We start from the raw sequence: 18,706 nt of genomic DNA, 5'->3' as shown, positions 1-18,706 counted from the left end.
AAGGACCTCTTGCAATAAGGTTCTTTGAGGAACCAGAAATAGTTCTTCTATGGTATCACTCCAAAGATCCATTTTTGGCTGCAGTTAGCGCCTTTATTTTTCTCTGTGTACATCGAGACACTCTGTTGGTTTCTCGCTGCCTTCAGCTGGAAGTTTGTGGTCAGCATTCAGGTTGTTCGCTGTGGTGATGGGAACACCGCTGTTAGCCGACTGGGCGGGAAGTATGGAGGTCAAGATTCGATGTTCTCCTGTCATTCTTCAGTGCCAACCATTTAGATAATGCAGGAAATTTCAAGGTGATGGAAGAAAACATATGGTACCATTGGATATATCAACATTTTAATTAAACATATTAAATTACTAAAAATGAAGCTATATATGACGAAAATCACAATATAAATATACTCACTAGCAACCACAGCAATGTCCATTTTCAAAACGGCGTCATCAAAGTGGACTCTGTAAAAAAACTGTAAAAACTCCTCTAAAGAAGGAGAAAGCTTGGAAGAGAATTGTAATGAGATCATTCATCATGAATTGATCCTATTAGATTGTCTGTGAAGGTTAAACTATATAAAACGTGTAGATATACATATAATACACACATATCACATTCGGTGCCACCTGACATGTTTAAATGCTGTTAATATTTAATGTCGCTGTGGGCACCGGCCCTGAAACAGCTGCTTTAGTACGGGCGGGACTGTCATTTAAAGAAACTGTATGTGGAAAAAATGAGGAATACGGCTCATTACATCATTTAAAATGCGGCTGTTTTGTAAGCAAACGTCTTTAGCTAATTAATAACTTCAGTCATAATCCATAAAGTGTTTCATAACAGCCATGCCAGCAGTTGTTTTGTGTCCGTGGGCGTTGGGTTGTTGGTTTGGTAATCAAACTCGTTGTTCTGTCATGTGGTGAGAGGGTTTGTGGCATCGCCGGAAGACGCTGTTGTTTGGAAGATATTAAGTTTTTTGTTTTTTTGTTGTTTTTTTTCCCTGGCTCTTCCCATTGTAAATTCACATCTGTTGAGTCAAACATCTGTGACCACGAGTCTTCTACTCCTCATCTGTCTCTCATCAGCTCTGTTTCTTTAATTTTTGCCTGAATTATCATGCATGGGATTAGAGAAGCTGAACAGAAGTGGCAAATTTTGATGTAGAAAAATCCATAATGTCACAAAGAAAGTTACTGGCTTCCTTGAAGCAAAAGGATTTTAGTTTTCGGTGCAGAAATGATGTAAAACTCTGGCTGGTTAACTCAGTATTGTGTTTTATGTTGGTCCTCGAGACACACACATACGCTTGCATTCATTTTTAACCTTTTTTTAATATTGCAAATTGTACATTAATTAATTAACTAATTTATCTACCATTGTTTTTTTTTTTGTTTGTTTTTTTTGTGCTGTATATAAATTATTTTCCCTTTAGTTAGGTCTTTTTTGCACTAATGAATTTATATCTCAAAAGGAAAACTCCAATGTTTTGGGCAAAATCCTGTTTTTTCCAACTTCCCCAGACTGACACGATTTTGCACAAAACTTTGAAGTGTTCCTTTAACTGAAAAAATGGATATTCTAACAGTGTTTTATACCTAAATTGTGTTCTTTTCTTTAGACAGTCAAATATTTCTTTGAAATATCAGTGAGGGCTAAATTTCACACTTCAAGAGGAGGTCGAGCTCAGGAAAATGCAGTTTGTGATTCCAGTATGCTGATGATAATGTGCTTTCTGTGTGTGTGTGTATGTGTGTGTGTGTGTGTGTGTGTGTGTGTGTGTGTGTGTGTGCGCAGGCCGCGGGGACCTGCAGCCTCAGCTGGACAGCGCCATGCAGGATGTCAGTGATAAGTACCTGCTGCTGGAGGAGACGGAGAAGCAGGCGGTGAGGAAGGCACTGGTGGAGGAGAGGAGCCGCTTCTGCGTCTTCGTGTCCATGCTGCGGCCCGTCGTGGTCAGTGCCGACACGCCGCCGCTCACCAGGGGGCGCAAGAGCGTTATTATGAAACTGCAAAATGTGTCTCTGCATACCGCGGTTCAGTGGAGTGTACAAGTGTTGTGATCTGAGATACACTTTGTGGAGCGTTTTCTGCTGCAGGTTTCTCATGCTTGCTGTGCGTGTGTGTGTGTGTGTGTGTGTGTGTGTGTCAGGAGGAGGAGATGTCCATGCTGGGTGAGATCACACACCTGCAGACGCTGACGGACGACCTGAAGACCCTCACCATGGACCCTCACAAGCTGCCGGCGTCCAGCGAGCAGGTCCCGCCCCCCCGGCTGATCAACACACACCTTTCAGCTTCATTTCTGTTCATTATGTTACAGTTATATCTCAGTTTCTGTTTGTATGAGGGTTACATCTACATATTGGAACCATATTAGTCTTACACTGGAAGGAAATGTCCTAGTCAGTGTCTTTAACCTTTAATAGGATATATTTTGACTGATCACATACTTAAAGTCATTGATGTTTCTCTGTGGGCAAAACTAAAGCTGAACTGACTCTGATTTAATGTTTTGACCAGATTCCACACAGCTCCATGTGCTAATATGTAATTCAGGGCTGCAAATAATGATTATTTTTCTGGTCATTTGGTCTATTTGTTATTTATTTTGCTTAATCAGTGAATCATTTTGTGTAAAAAGTGTGCAAAATGAAGCCAAACTCTCCCAATCTTCCAATGTCTTCCTTAGTCTGACCAGCGGCCCAAAAAAAAAACACAAAACAAACAAACCTCAGAGTATTCATTTTATAAAGATATGAACAGAGAAAAAGAGGACAGCCTGAGATTTTAGTAGTAAGTGTTTTCTGGAAATCAGTGAATTTCCTTCGATCAGCTAGTGGCTGCAGCACTGATGTTGTGATGATGATGATGATGATGATGATGATGATGATGATGATATTATCCTGGGTCTCAGTGGAGAGTTTTAGTGTCCTGTGATGGTCTAAATGGTAAAAACAAGTATAAAAAACATATAAAAAAAACAGTATACAAAAACAGTATAAAAAAAAATCTGGATGGATGGATGGAAATTGTGATTTTTTTTTTTTTTCCCTCACGTTAAAATGATCAGATTTAAAGATGATGAATGTCAGTAAAAGCTGATTCCCCACAAGCTGAACAAGGCAGTTTTTATTTGTTTTAGTCACCTTCTTTGCACCACCTGGACTCTATTCTCTTCTACTCTATCCTTGTTCTATAGAAATGATTGAATGCTCTCTCTCTCTCTCTCTCTCTCTCTCTCTCTCTCTCTCTCTCTCTCTCTCTCTCTCTCTCTCTCTCTCTCTCTCTCTCTCTCTCTCTCTCTCTCTCTCTCTCTCTCTCTCTCTCTCTGCAGGTCATTGTGGATCTGAAGGGCTCCGACTGCACTTGGTCCTATCAGACTCCGCCCTCGTCGCCGAGCACCACCGTATCCAGGAAGTCCAGCATGTGCAGGTTGGTTGCCGCGGCAGCTGCTCACTCACTCACACACACACACACACACACACACACCCGACCTCCCACTGAGCTGTGATGTCACTGAGCCGTCCTGTCAGTGCTCTGCTGCCCCCCTGTGGGCCCGAGACGCCACTGCAGCACCTCCAGTCCGACTCCAAGCTCTTCTTTCAAACCCTCACGATGCCAAAAAACAAACAAAAAACACAGATGAAACAGGGAAAAAGGGAAGAAATCTTGAGTGACCGCAGAGAGAGGAAGACCCCTCCTGGCCAGACAGGAGAACGTCTCCTAAAAAAAAATCACTCTCATACAACCAAACTGCATTCTCACTTATATTTCGAGGGAAACGTCATTTTTGTCATGGATTATTTTTGCACAAGAGCGTTTATAATCCCTCAGTTTCAAGGCTGGAGGAGGCAGGTGGTGGATCAGAAGACTTGAGTTTTCGTCCAGTGTGAAGTGACGTTGATGTTTCTGTGTTGCAAAAGTCACATTACATCAGTTTAACCAAGTGATTTTTATGCATAAGTCTAACGTTCCCCTTCACTTTTGGCGGCTAAAGTAACAAAACCAGCTAAAAATGACACCCTAAGAGATCCGTTGATCAGAAAGTATTTGTGATACAAACGTAATCGGTGACAAAACACATATAAGTAATTAAGAAATGCAGTTTATTTGTATGGGAGCAAGCAAATTTCAACTCATGCATAATAAAGCTTCTATCTGTCTATCCATCTATTATTTTAATCTTTTCAGCCCATAACAGTTTGCCCACAGTTATTCACAGCTTTGTTTTGTTTTGTTTTGCTTTGCTATGCAGAAATAAGGATAATTCTGACTCCCTAAATGTGTATTTCATGCCTAAGAGCTAAAATATGCTTTTTATTCTGTCCCTGGTAGGAGCAGTTCATGTTTATAGTTTTTGATGGAGGAGGTTCTGGCTCTATCCTTAATGTTGTATAAACTCTTTCAAATGTTTAAAAAAAAACAAAACAAAACAAAAAAAAAAAACAAAAAACAAAAAGCATTTAAAACTAAAATGCAGTTGCAGCTGTTAAATGCAGTAAAATATGTGATTTATCTGCCAGATAGGCCAAATGCCAAAGTTTGTTCCAAGTTAATTCAGTTAATAAGGAGGATGAGGAGGATGAGGAAGATGAAGAGGATGGGGGAATGAGGGCGATGAGGAGGATGAGGGGGATGAGGAAGATTAAGAGGATGAGGAGGATGAGGGGGTGAGGAAGATGAGGAAGATGAAGAGGATTAGGGGGATGAGGAAGATGAGGAAAATGAGGAAGATGAAGAGGATGAGGAGGATGATGAAAATGAGGAGGATGAGGGGTGAGGGGGATGATAAAAATGAGGATGAGGGGGTGAGGAGGATGAGGAAGATGAGGAGGATGAGGGGGATGAGGAGGATGAGGGGGATGATGAAAATGAGGAGGGTGAGTGGGTGAGGAGGATGAGGAAGATGAGGAGGATGAGGAAGATGAGGATAATGAGGAAGATGGGGGGATGAGGAAGATGGGGGGATGAGGAGGATGAGGAGGATGAAGAGGATGATGAGGATGGGGGGATGAGGAAGATGAGGGGAGGTGGGGTCACACCTGGGAGGCAGAGTCTCATCACAGGTGACTTAAGCGTGTTTCTCCATGTTTCCATGGCAGCTCTGATGTTTTTGTGTCTGGAGGTTTGTGACGTCCCTGTCCTGTGTCTCCGTCCCTCAGCAGCCTGAACAGCGTGAACAGCAGCGACTCGCGCTCCAGCGGCTCCCACTGCCACTCCCCCACCTCCCACTTCCGTTACCGCGCCTCCTCCTCCTCCTCCTCGGCGCTCCCTCAGCAGACGCCGGCCCGCCTCTCCTCCGTCTCCTCCCACGACTCCGGCTTCATCTCCCAGGACGCCTTCCAGTCCAAGTCGCCCTCGCCCATGCCCCCGGAGAGCTCACAGGTACGCAGACCACACACACACACACACACACACACACACACACACACACACACACACACACACACACACACACACACGACTGAACTGCAAACACACAAACAGAATCAGAAAGAAAATGAAATGTCGGCCGTCTGGAGAAACTGATTTTAACGCTTTTGTGGATCTAAATATCTACATTTTATCAAAGAGCATATCGTATGTTGCCTTCACAAAAAATTCTATAAAATATTTATTTAACAAAATTGTTAAAAATGGCAGTCTCGTTTAAAATAAAGTAAATTTTAAAAAATCACCTGTTTATGATACAAAGTAAGAGAAAGTCTAAGCAAAAAAAAATAAATAAATAAAAAAATAAAAATGTATATTACAATAAAAATTCAATTCCAGATTAATTACTAAATAAATAAATGAATAAATAAATAAATCCTCATATGATTTTTTATTTATTTATTTATTTTTTATTTTTTTATTATTATTTTTATTATTGTGAATTTCATTGTTAGTGTGTCACCGGCTCCAGGGTTTTACATTTCACCTGGAAAGTTCCTCTGAGTTCTGCTAAATTATTATTTCTTCTGTTGCTCTCAGTAGATTCACTTCTCCTTCTCCTAAGCTCTGGTCTCACACACACACACACACACACACACACACACACACACACACACACTATCCTCACTACTGTATCATCCTGCGAGGTTGCTAGGTTACCGTGTGTTCATTAGCTAGAAGCAAGCAGCAGCTCGTGTGTGTGTGTGTGTGTGTGTGTGTGTGTGCTGAGTCACCCTGGCTGCCATCACTGCCAGAGCAACAGATGCACGCTCTGCTGCCGTTTCCCCTGCAGGGTTTCCCAAACTGCGGCTCGGGGCTTCAGGCAGGCCCCATGCAGCTTAAAGGGACAGTTCAGAAAATACAAAACAATAAAAGGAACAAAAAAACCTAAAATATATATTTTTTTCATTAAAGTGTTTTTTTTTTTTTTTAATTTATTTATTTGGGTTTTGAAACCACCATGAAACTCCTTTTTTTTTTTTTTTTTTTGAATATTTGATTTTGTAATTTTCAGTTATGCAAGATCAGTACAACTTGTTCCAACTGAAAACTCTAATACAAGATACAGGGAACAGAAAAAAAGCAAATAATAATAAAATAAAATAAAATAAAATAAAGATTATGATGATGATGATAATAATAATAATAACAATCATGATGATCATAATACAATTTAATAAAATGATAAAATAAATAAATAAATAAAATAGATAAATTATTAAAATACTAAGGAGAAAATAATAAGAAGAATTATGTCATAAAATAAAAATTAAAAAAATAGTGACCTCTAGGTAAATCACAGCCTCATGAAACTTTACAGCCACAAACTAGAGGAGAATTCAGAAAACAGAGATCGCAATAAATTATAATATCGAATCACAGTGCATATTAAATCAGAACCCGAGCATCATGATAGTAAAGGTGTGATAATCATGGCAGCCCTAAAGAAAATCCACATTTAATGAATGAATGAATGAATTAAGGCTTTATTTTGAACATGTGAAAAAAAAAAAACACAATGCAAAAACAATACAGAATAGTCAAAACAACAAAACATGTCCAAAAAGGAGTAGAAAGAAGCGTACGCTTATTTAAACCCTCCCCCTTCTCCACTGCTCAGTAACCACTGTGTCAGCTGGCTTCCATACATCTTATCCAAATTACATTTTTTAAACCATATATCCATATACCCATAAACAAACGTGTTATCATATGATCGTGCATTTAAATGTGCATTTTTACCCATAGTAAAAATAAATAATGTGAATAAACAAAAATAAATAAATAAATAAATAATAACAGAGCAAAATAGACAAAAATAAATAAATAATAATCTGTGTGAACACATTCTCTCTGAGTGTGTCGTGTTTTCGACGGTGGCGGTTAAAGTGCAGTGTTTTGTTGCTCCGCCTCCTCCTGCTGACTCGGCTCGTGCTCGCTCTGCGTCACGCCTCCCGCCCGCCTCCTCCTCCTCCTCCGCTCTGCCGCTGCGCCGCGTTCTGCTCCTCAACTCCTGCTTTTATGATCATTAATCACATGCAGCCTCCTCTCCTGTCTGTCTGCTCTGCTGTCTGTCTGCTCTGCTGTCTGTCTGCCCGACGGGACGCTTTCCTGGCTGCCCTCTGTGCAAACTGCTGACTCTGTGTGTGTGTGTGTGTGTGTGTGTGTGTGTGCGTGCGTGCGCTCTGCATGGCTCCGCTGCAGTCGTGTGTGTCTCCATCATCCTCATGCGTCTCTAAGAGCTCTCAGCCTGTCAGTGAGGAGCCTTCCTCTTCCTCCTCCTCCTCTTCCTCACCCACACACCGTGACCCCAGCTCCGGTGTGCAACAGGTGACCAGTCACACGTGGACACACACACACACACACACACACACACACATGCCAGCTGAAGCATCATCACTCCCTGCAGAGGCGTCGTCTCTCTGCTTTTTGTTGTTTTGGACTTAAAGTTGCTGCTGAAGTATTTTCAATCAAATTATCAAATCAAATCATCTATAACTGATTCTAGATTTTAGCTGTAATCCAGTGAGATTAGGGAGCTCCAGACTAGGGGGCGGGAATCACTAGAGGCCCCACCGTACGATGTGATCCCTGCTGTTTTAAACATTTTGCAATACGCTGAGTATCGTGATCACATGGATTGCAACACCTTTTTTTTTTTTAAACTGCAAATTCTGTCCTCAAGGGAAAACTTTGTCAACATCTGTCTAATCTGAGATCAAGTTTTCATTCTGTTCATCTCAGTTCAATCGTTTTTTTTTTTTTTTTTTGCACCAAAATGCTACAGACTATTAAACAGTGAATTTAACAAAATATGCTCAGTTTTATTGCAGACAGAGTTGGTTTCCTGGTTAAAAAGAAAAGCCTGCATGATAAAAGCGGCATTACATTTGGATTTATTTATTTATTTAGGTCGCCATTTTCCAGATGTGTTTGCGTTGTTTACCACCTGGTCGGATTATTGGATTGGATTGGATTGGATTCAGCTTTAATAATCCCCAAAGGGGAAACTAGATTGCCACCGTGGCCACATACAACACAACATAAGACATAGACAATGTTTACAACATCGTCATCTAGGACGGCAGTGGATCAATACAACAATAATGAAATGACCGGGGAAAAGAAATAAAAATAGAGATTAAAATGAATAAAAAGAGTACAAATGCATTTAAAAGTGCAATGTGCAAGGACATCAGGACAAGTGTAGCAGCAGGTTATAAGAGCACAAAAGTGTTGCTGCAGTTTAAAGTTTAGTGTACTGTACAAGTGAAGCAACAAGTTTTTGTGATCAAACTTTTGTTTTATTTTTCCTTTTTCTAGAAAAAGCATGATGCATGTATCTTATACTTTCAGAAAATAATAATAATTTAAAAAAAACAAGACACACAATGAGTAAATACAATATAAGCAGACAGGCAAAAAAAAAAAAAGACAAACAAACAAACAGACAAATAGACAAATATGTGCTCATATTATTACAATACGATGAAGAAATAATAACAGATTAAGTGAATGCAATAGTACGAAAATAAGCAATTATAAATTCAAGGCGAGGAAAAAAAAACAAAAAACATAACCCCAGACAATACCCACCCACCCCCCAGGATCCAGGACATCATCTCTCAGTCAGTATTAAACTAAAAAACTATGGAGATTAGATAAGACAGTGAGCCAATCTTCTATTGCTGACTCCTTTGCTCCATGAACTCGAGCAGTTGATAACTCCAAATAAGCAACATCCAAATAACACAGGACCCATGCATCGACGGAGACAGAGTGTGGAGGTTTCCACCGTGTGGCCACCAATTTCTTTGCGGCTGTAAGACCAGCTAGCAATCCTCGTTTTTTGTTCCATGTCAAGCCTAGGTTAGATACATGGTTCAGAAAGATTACATCCGGTGAGCAAGATAACTCAACTTGAAACATCTTTGAAAGGTTGGAGGCGACCATTTCCCAGAAACTGGCCACTGGGGCACACTCCCAAAACATATGGAAAAAAACTGCCAATCGCTTTTGAGGAACAGAATGTACATGTCAGGTCATCAGTTGCTTTCATAAAATGGAGTTTCCTAGGTGTTAGGTAAACCCTGTGTATGAAGTTGCACATGGTCAGGGTTTCTAGATGCTAGGCTTACATTAGTCCACACTCTCTCACAGTCAAATGCAGGGTCGAAATCTGGAACATCAGTCCTCCATATCGTGTCTGATGCCAGGGGGCTGTATGAATGTTTTAACAGAAACCACTAAAGCCTCGAGACAAAGCCGCTCGTACCTCTGGTAGAAAAGAGCACTTTGTGAAGAGGGTGTGATATAAGAGGGCCCTGCGAAGCAACAAGTTACACTGCAAAAAGTCCAAATCTTACCAAGATTATTTGTCTTATTTCAAGTAAAAATGTCTTATTTCTAGTCAAAATATCTCATTACACTTAAAATAAGACATGATCACCTCAGAAGTAACTTGTCTTTAGACAATTTTCACTTGTTTCAAGTGAAAATTTACTTGAAACAAGTGAAAATTTGCTTGAAACAAGAAACAAATTTTGCCAATGGAACAAGCAAATTTTTACTTGTGACACAAGTGAACAAGTAAAAATTTGCTTGTTCCATTGGCAAAATTTGTTTCTTGTTTCAAGTAAATTTTCACTTGAAACAAGTGAAAATTGTCTAAAGACAAGTAATTTCTGAGCGGATCATGACTTATTTTAAGTGTAATGAGATATTTTGACTAGAAATAAGACATTTTTACTTGAAATAAGACAAATAATCTTGGTAAGATTTGGACTTTTTGCAGTGTATAACAGCAAAGAGTATAGCTGCAATTTAGAGTGCAATGTACAAAGACTAGTAAAGCAGCGAGACATGACATCAGCAGTCCAAAATGAAAAGCCTGGTTGCTGCAGGAACCAGGATTATCGCAGCTTTCAGAAAAAAAAAAAAAAAAAATTCCTCGCTGTGATTACCAGCTGCACGATGACGTGAACGCTGTTTGGACGTCAGAAGATGGCGCTGTTTGACGTGAACGCAGCACGCTCACAGAATCAACGCGGTCGTGACTTTCTGGTGGTCAAATTCTTTGTGCAGCAACTTTAATTTCACTTTTACACACTTTTATGTTTTTGTTTGTGCATCATCACGTCACCAGTCTTCATCATCTTCATCAGTGTGGAGTCTGATTTCCTCCTCTTCCTCCCTCGCTCGCCCTCAGTTGTCAAACGGTTTCGAGCATCACGCTGCCCTCTACCTGCACGGAGCGGCGCTGCAGGCCCAGGACAGCCACCTCCTCCATCCATACTTCACCTCCTCGTCCTCCTCCTCCTCCTCCTCTCCCACCTCCCCCATCTCCTCGCCCTCCTATTCGTCCATCTCTCCCGTGTGGGCGTGGTCTCGTCCGGGCCCCGGCCAATCAGGAGAGCTGGCGCCGCTCTGCCCGCTGGGGCCGGGGATGATCCCGTCGTCCAGAGTCCCGACCTGGAAGGTTTGGTCCTCGTTCTGCCCGCACGCCTCCCACATGTCTTTCCTTCCCTCTTTTCCTCCCTTTTTCTGTCCTCCTCTTCCTCCTTTATTGATTTGATTCTTTTTCTTACATCTTTTTGTCCTGCATTTATGCATTTCCCTCTTCCTTTCTGTCATCTTTCTCATTTTTATTCTCTTCGTCCATCTTTCTTTGCATTTTTTGTCCTTTTTTATCCTCTAATTTTCTTTTATCCCTTTTGTCTCCTTTACCCTGCCACCTTCTTTCTTCTTTCTATTTTCTATTATTTTTGTGCTTTTTGTCCTTCTTTCCTCCATCATTTACCTTTTTGTTTTTCTTTGTTTCTGTAGTTATGTTTTATTTCTCTCTTCCATCCATCCTTCATTTATTTCGTCTTTCTTTGCATTTTTTTCCCCTTTTTAGCCTCCAATTTTCTTTCTCTCTCTCCAATTTCCCTTTTGTCTGTTTGTTCCTTCTCCCTCCCCTCCTCCCTCCCTTCCTTCCTCCCTTCCTTCCTTCCTTTGCCTCCTGTTCTGTCTTTCCTCAGCAGACTGCTCACTTCTGTTTCAGTTTATAGTAAAACCTTCAGCCGTCTGTTTTCTCTCATCTCATCTCCTCATCTGTCAGCTTCATAATCCACACACACACACACACACACACACACACACACACACACACCCTTTAGAAGAACTCTGTGCTGTAATGATAATGGTCTTTACTGGTAGTTGCACATTGCTGTAAAGATTTAAAGCAGTGATGTGAGTGTGTGTTGCTCACCTGGGCAGGTTTAGACTGATCACCTGTGATGAATGTGGGACGGGGCCGACCCGAGCGGAAAGGGTTAACGTGTGGTTGTGTGTGCAGGACTGGGCCAAGCCGGGCCCGTACGACCAGCCGGCCGCCAACACCCTGAGGAGGGGCAAGGAGCGCAGGGAGACCACAGATCCCAGCAGCCACCAGGGCGGTGATGTCACCACGCCGGGGGAGGAGCCTCAGAGGGTGAAAGGCGGCAACTCGGCGACGAAGGTGAGAGAGCGGATCTGAAATCTGGTGAAGATAAATCTGGGGTGTGAACCAGAGTGGAAAAATGTGCATAGAAGGCACTTTACATGGAAAATAAAGGAACACAGAACTGAAATCACCATAAAATAAAATAAATGGATTTAGATATTAATGCACTGAGTTTCTGAAAGGCCTGTCTTGTGATTTCTTGGGCGAGCTGACAGGCCAACTGAAGATTCAAATTTATCAAGAAAAATGTAAGAACAGACTCACTAGAGGGTCCGTTGGTAGGAGCTAAAATATTAAGAAAAAAAAACCCCATAAATAATAGAAACAAAGCACCAGCTCCTGAGAGAGGAATGGACACTGCCAAAAAAAAAAAAACAAAAAAAAACAAGTTCATTTAAATGTACACTTTAATGTAGACAGTCTTAAACCAGTGACAAAAAAAAAAAAAAAAAAAAAAACATTTATGATATTGCAAGTTCAGAGTAGAATAAACATTTGTTTATTTTATTAATTTATTATCATTATTTTTGGTCCAAGAAGAGTGGCTTTGTTTTAAGAAATGCTATGAACACCAAAAACGTCTGTTAAAAAAAAAAAAAATCAAATGAAAATGTTCACTGAGGTAATGAATCAGGAGAGAAATAGAGCTCTTCCCCATTGAAATCTACACACTGAGACTCATAGGTGCCATCTAGTGGCCATTAGGAAGAACAGCACTTTAAGGCACTTCTCCATCGGCTGCTTGCACCAAACTGAGAAGGTGGCGTCTTTATTTGAATTTCTCAGACACGCCTCCTGCAATATCACCAGCTACAGAGCTGTGATTATTGATCGATTAAATGATTTACAGGGCTGATTTTTTTTTTTTTTTTATGCATCAACAGCAGCTCCATTTGTCACAGCACATAACATCAGAGAAATACATACAGCTACATAACATCACAGTCACAGAGCATCAAAGTGCAGATATCGAGGAGCTTCAGCGGACGTTCGATCTGGGATTGAGCTCCTCATTTAACTTTAGGACTGACCGATACACAAATTTGACTTTTCCAAGCAACACGGACAGGCAGGCAGGTGGTTTCCAGTCTAACCTGCAGTGTGTTAAAGGAACCAAATCAACAGCAGTAATGATCCATAAACAGTGTAATAACAATATACAGTCTTCATCTTTATTGGTGAAATTTCCCGTCCACATTCCCTCATAACAGACACAGGCCTCATTCTGAACGTGTCTAATGACCTTTGACCTTGTAAGGAGTGTGGCTGTAAGACCTCTGTGTATGTGTGTGTGTGTGTGTGTGTGTGTGTGTGCGTGCGAAGGAGGACAGGGAGGCCCATGAGGAGCTGGCCCGAGCGCTGGCCCGCGGCCTGCAGCTGGACATCCAGGCCTCCAGCAGAGACTCGCTGCAGGGCTCCAGCGGCTACAGCAGCCAGACCAACACACCGTGCTGCTCCGAGGACGCCATCCCGTCACAAGGTACACACAGGATCTCAGTTTAGGAGAGAAACCTGCTCTTATTTAAGGGGATAGCTGGAAGAGAGAGCGTGTTTAAAGATTTGTGAACATTTTATTTAATTTACACACTCTGGTTCAGGATGATGTCACTGTTTAATGCATTATTTACAGGAAGTAGAAGTCATTTGAGGCCATTCAAAACTGCACTCTGGAACTTTTGACTTTGAGGGATTAAATGGTGGTGTTAATCCCACCCCCTCAATCGGTCAAGTTCCCCCCCGAACAGACACAGACTGACAGTGTGTAATATATCCTGTTCATTTAGTTCTTTAATGTGAAAAATATGCATATTACCGCTGCAAGGACATTAATAATATTGTGAAACTGTTTCCTCTCGCTCCCCAAGTGTCAGACTGTGACTACTTCTCCGTGGGAGCGGATCAGGACGGCGATCAGCAGTCAGCAGACTTTGATAAATCCTCCACCATCCCACGCAACAGCGACATTGGCCAGTCCTACCGCCGCTTGTTCCAGTCCAAACGTCCCGCCTCCACGGCGGGCCTGCCCTCCAACCCCTCCTCTATCATCACCCCGGGCGTCGCCACCATCCGGCGCACGCCCTCCTCAAAACCCAACCTGCGACGGCCCTCGGGGGGCCTCGGCCTGGGCCCTATCCCCATCAAGCCCCCCATGATCCCCGTCAAGACGCCCACCGTGCCCGAGCACCCCGGCGGCGGTGCGCCGTTCCCCGGCAGGGCAGCGTCGGAGGACAGTGACAACCCGCGGAGTCCGCTCAGCCCGCAGACCGCCCCGTTCTCCCCGGGCAGCAGCGGGTCGCTGTCACCCAAGACCGGCCCCTGGGATGGGCCCCAGGGCGAGGGGTCGGACCCTCCCACCCCGCCGCCACAGCCCGGCGGCCGGGTGTCGGAGTGGGAGCGCCGGCCTCTCCCGGAGCTGCTGGAGGAGACAGAGTGTGGCGAGGTGGAGGACGTTCTGGTGGCAATCCGGCGAGGTGTCAGGCTCAAGAAGACGACGACCAATGACCGTTCAGCGCCGAGGATTCACTGAGGAGCGGGTCGCTGTGACTCACGCCGCTTCGCACCCCCGGGTGATTTTCAAAATTCGCTGCTTAGTAGCTGCGAATGGGAGCTGTGACACCAAACGAATGCCGATCATAAGAGGAAGTTGCCCTAAGACTTTGATCAAGGATCAGTTTTTAAATTTCCTCACTAAATGTTGAAGGGATGTTCCATTTTGGTGTCGCGCGAGATCATTTCAAAAAATGCTGTTTTGACTTCAGGTTAAAAGTCTCTAAAACGTAAAGAACCCGGTCTGTAAACATGCCATCACTCTGCCAACCAAGGACTTTAGTTACCTCTTTCCTTTAAAAGGTACCAGCATTTGCCTTCATTTTTTGCCAACATTTCATCAGGTGGCACTTGTATAAAATCTCTCCATTTTGGAACAAACCTTCAGTTTTGGTTTTTACTTGAATCCGATCATGTGAGCTTGTGAACATGATTGGCTGCCCTGGCTTGTAGTGATGTCATTCTCATATTTCATGGTATCATATACTGTCCTTCACAGTTTGAAAATCTCACTTCTTCTTAATGATATAAACTGAAGTGAGCAATTCGAGACAGTATTTAATTTCTTTTATAAGTGAAGTAATTTTGCGTGTTTGAAATTGCTGAGCAGAATCTTTGATGGTGTTGCAGTTTGACTCTTGGTTGTTTTTTTGTTTAGGTGAGCTTCCTTGACAATGACAAACATGCACCAAAATGAAATGTGAGATGATGTATTTTCTGAAAATTCCTGGTCGGAAAGCCAATTCAGTCAGTCAAGGGACGCTCCAGCTCCAGAAATTTCTCGTTTGGGAAACTGAAACAGTTCCACCTTTTTGCACTTGAATAATTTTTAGCCATTTTGGTCACACTTACGCTGATCCGAGGTCATTTCTTCAGGGCAACTTCAGCCAGGAGAGGGTGCAAAATACCAACCTTCAGAGGTTTGCACAAGGTTGCTCTAGAACTAGAAATGGCAAGATCAAACTCGATGTGAGCTTGTGCTGTATTCGGAGGGATCGATGATGCGAGTAGAGAAGACGACATGAGGGAAAAATGCTGGATGAAGGGGAGAAGGATGGAGTATTTTTCAAAACTCTTTATTTGTATGTACATACGTATTTATATTTTGATGTGTTTGTACGTTTCGTTGTCATACGCTCCTCTCGCATCCATTTACTCTCCCATTTTCACAAAAGGTGCCAAAAGCCTTTGTGCTGGAATCAACTTAAATATCCTTTATTTTATTGAAATGATGCCGATTCCTTTTTTTCTTCTTCTGTGAAACCATAGAGTAGGGTGTTTCTAAGACAAAATATTTCAAGGAAACTGAAAGAGAATAAAGGCAGACTGAGGAAAAAAGTATCTGTATATGTAGGGTAGAATATGAAGAGTGGTGTGTAACCCTTTATATAGCAACAAAGTTTTTTTATATACAGTATTTAATGCCACATAGAGTAACCTGCATGTTCTGAAAGGAGTTTGCCCAATATAAGTAATACTTGTGGCTCATGAATTAGAGTATTAAGTGAAAACAGCCCATAATAACCCACAGCACCGGCTGACTATCAGCAGTGGAGGATCAGGACACCAACAACCTGACAGATCAAGCCTGCAGTTCACCAAACCAAACAGAAAAAAAAGGTTGTTATAAAGGGCTGGGAGTTGATGGTTCATTGTTTATTTTTTAAATTTTTTGTTCTTTTACCGCATTTTTTTTTTTAATCACAGCATTTTTTTTCTGTAGCGCACTTTGACACTGTTTTGAAAAGTGCTACACAAATAAAGTTTATCATTTTATCATTGCATTTATGTTCTGTAAAGCGCTTTTGAAAAAAAAATAATAAAGTTTTCAAACAACAAAGATTCAAATTGGAAAACTGATAAAGAAAAACAAAAGCGAAATCCGCCGCTATGTCGACGACACCGACTTCTATTATCATCATCGGCGTCGACATCGCAGACTTGATCTCTGAGTTTGTCGGCCTCCGGGTTCCACGTCCACCTTCGTCCCATTTCCCTTTACAACCACTGACACGCTGCCAGTCTGCCTCCCAGCTGCAGTGGCTGCAAGTGTTAGCGTACACTTCAAGTCCATGGTAGTAATAGAGGCTGTTACTACAAATTGCTTGTTACTACTTAGCTGTAGTAATCGGAGTAATGTGGATAAGTGTATTGATCTGTTGTTGTGAAGCCTGTCTGGTGATGCTAGGCTGTGTTTAGTAGGCACAGATTAAAAAAAAAAAAAATACAGTTGTGGACTTGATCTATGAGCATTAGTGTTGGGACAGTGGGCTGCAGTTAGTTTATAATCATAAACTCCAGAGGATCCAGTCTAAGTATTTTGATTTTGTCGATCCAGCGCACTATGAAGAAAATGTATAACCCTTTTCTTTAACCGGCGCATCTTATTTTGCACTGATGATTTGATTGATTTCAGCAGGTTTGACATCGAGGCCTTTTCCCTCTCAGTTATGAAGTCATAAACCTGTGACCAAATGAAAATCAGTGAACAGCAAGGGCTCAAGCCAAAGTTTCCAAACTCCCAGAAGTCAAAGTTCACCCTCAGCCGTTACTTGGAAGCTGGAACAATCTCATTGATTGAGCCAAAGAACCATTTGTTTTTTAAAAGTCATATTAGACTGGGTGGTATGGGGTATAGGAGAAAGAGAACTGTTAGCTAGCATCCAAAACTAAGAATTGAACTACCAGGCCACCGTGTCGCAGGAAAACCCAGCGACCCAGTGGTTAGACTGTCTCACACACGAGAGGTCACAGGTTTGATTCCCCAGTGGATCTTTGAGCAAGATGGTGAAAGAGTCATCAAAATGACTCTGGAAGGTGAAAAATGGAGATTTAACAACTGCCCTGTTCACTGTCCCAATACGTACAAATGTAAATGTTCTGCTTTGTTAAATGGAGAATAACTCAAGTGTACGCGTCTCCACTGAAATGTGCTAATAATTGGAAAAGATAGCAAGTACACAATGTTATATCAATTAATAATAATCTGATCTGGGGTCATTTCTGTCCAGTGACGGTGAGCTTTAGTCCTAAACTGTTTGTGCTCTCAGCTCTCAGAAGCTTTCAGCCTCTGGTGGCCATGATGGAGGCGACGGCGAGCAGCTGGTTTTGTTTCGACAGGTTTCAAAAGCGCAGCCATCAACAGGCCTGACCCGAACTCTTCTAACATGAACTGACGAGGAAAACTACAGAAGCCGTGAAGGGACACGGGGAGGGAGACAAAAATCACAAAGAAATAAAGTAATTTTGCATCATATCGCTAAACCTTTGCATTCTCTCTCGAACATTTGGTCCGGAGCTACTTTGACATTTCAGCACAAGTCTAAAAAAATTATAATGCTGCTCGGGAGAAGGCAAAAGCTTCTCAAGACAATTCAGAAGTATTTAATTTCTTTTTTTGGTTCCCTCTGCATGTCCCTTTAAGGCCTCTGTAGAAAACAATTGGAAAGTGGAAATCATAATATTCATCTTTTACTGGTATGAATACACATTGGGTGTCAACCTTGTTTATTTAGGCCAAATAATTCAGATTGACAGGTAACTTTAAAAATCCAGTGGCTGCATTGGCTGACGATACAAAAATCCGGTTGATCACTGGAGCTCCATGACGGCTTCAAACCCGACTGGGAGACCCGAGCCTCGGTCGGGACGGTCGGGGGGTTACGACGGGCGGGTCCAGTGCTGTTCCTGTACGACAACACATTTACAAACCACTGAGTGCTTGTATTTAGTCAGTGTGGAATAATAGTCCAGCTAGTAACAGAGTTAACTAGAGATGCACCACAAACCCCCCCGACTGCTGCGTAACACTTAGATCCTGTCCAATAATATTCATCTTTTTAATTTCCCCCCAGTTCATTTAAATGTCTCTATCCGTTTTGTTTGTGGTGTTCTGACTTTTTAAACTACCCTCAGCTGTGCTGTCGAGCATTCATCATTTTAATGTAAAACCATGTTAACATATAGATCTATTTAAAATGCACGTTGTCTTTTTTTTTTTTTTTTGTACTAGAACTATTTATTCCCCCGTTTGGCCTGTCGCTGTTGGACCAGACTGCAATCCAGATTTAAATCCATTTTATTCTTATTCATTTCCTCCCACAAGGATCATCACAGTGTCACATTATTTTTCTTTACTGTTTTGTTCTCACCATCTGTGCGTGTGTGTGTGTGTGTGTGTGTGTGTGTGTGTGTGTGTGTGTGGCGGCAGTTTGACGTCCCGTATGACGACTGAAGCCCGT

General features: G+C 42.0%; 1 protein-coding gene across 3 annotated transcripts in view; it reads left to right on the top strand.

The window, feature by feature from the left end:
- LOC115368133 (protein MTSS 1) overlaps positions 1–18,437 on the top strand; it is an 89,593-nt gene extending 71,156 nt beyond the window's left edge. The window contains exons 8-16 of one of the 3 annotated variants that reach the window (XM_030064128.1): positions 1,793–1,950; positions 2,148–2,255; positions 3,333–3,430; positions 5,164–5,383; positions 7,637–7,762; positions 10,641–10,910; positions 11,772–11,933; positions 13,242–13,398; positions 13,784–18,437. In XM_030064128.1, coding sequence (XP_029919988.1) covers positions 1,793–1,950; positions 2,148–2,255; positions 3,333–3,430; positions 5,164–5,383; positions 7,637–7,762; positions 10,641–10,910; positions 11,772–11,933; positions 13,242–13,398; positions 13,784–14,445 — 1,961 coding nt within the window. In that variant the 3' untranslated portion in view covers positions 14,446–18,437. Of the gene's footprint in view, positions 1–1,792; positions 1,951–2,147; positions 2,256–3,332; positions 3,431–5,160; positions 5,384–7,636; positions 7,763–10,640; positions 10,911–11,771; positions 11,934–13,241; positions 13,399–13,783 lie in introns of all 3 variants that reach the window. The other 2 variants (XM_030064127.1, XM_030064129.1) reach the window with 2 other exon arrangements.
- Positions 18,438–18,706: the final 269 nt, after the last annotated feature.

This window comes from Myripristis murdjan, chromosome 11, assembly GCF_902150065.1.
Source record: "Myripristis murdjan chromosome 11, fMyrMur1.1, whole genome shotgun sequence".
Classification (NCBI taxonomy): Eukaryota; Metazoa; Chordata; class Actinopteri; order Holocentriformes; family Holocentridae; genus Myripristis; species Myripristis murdjan.
This window is presented reverse-complemented; position numbering and strand designations above follow the sequence as displayed.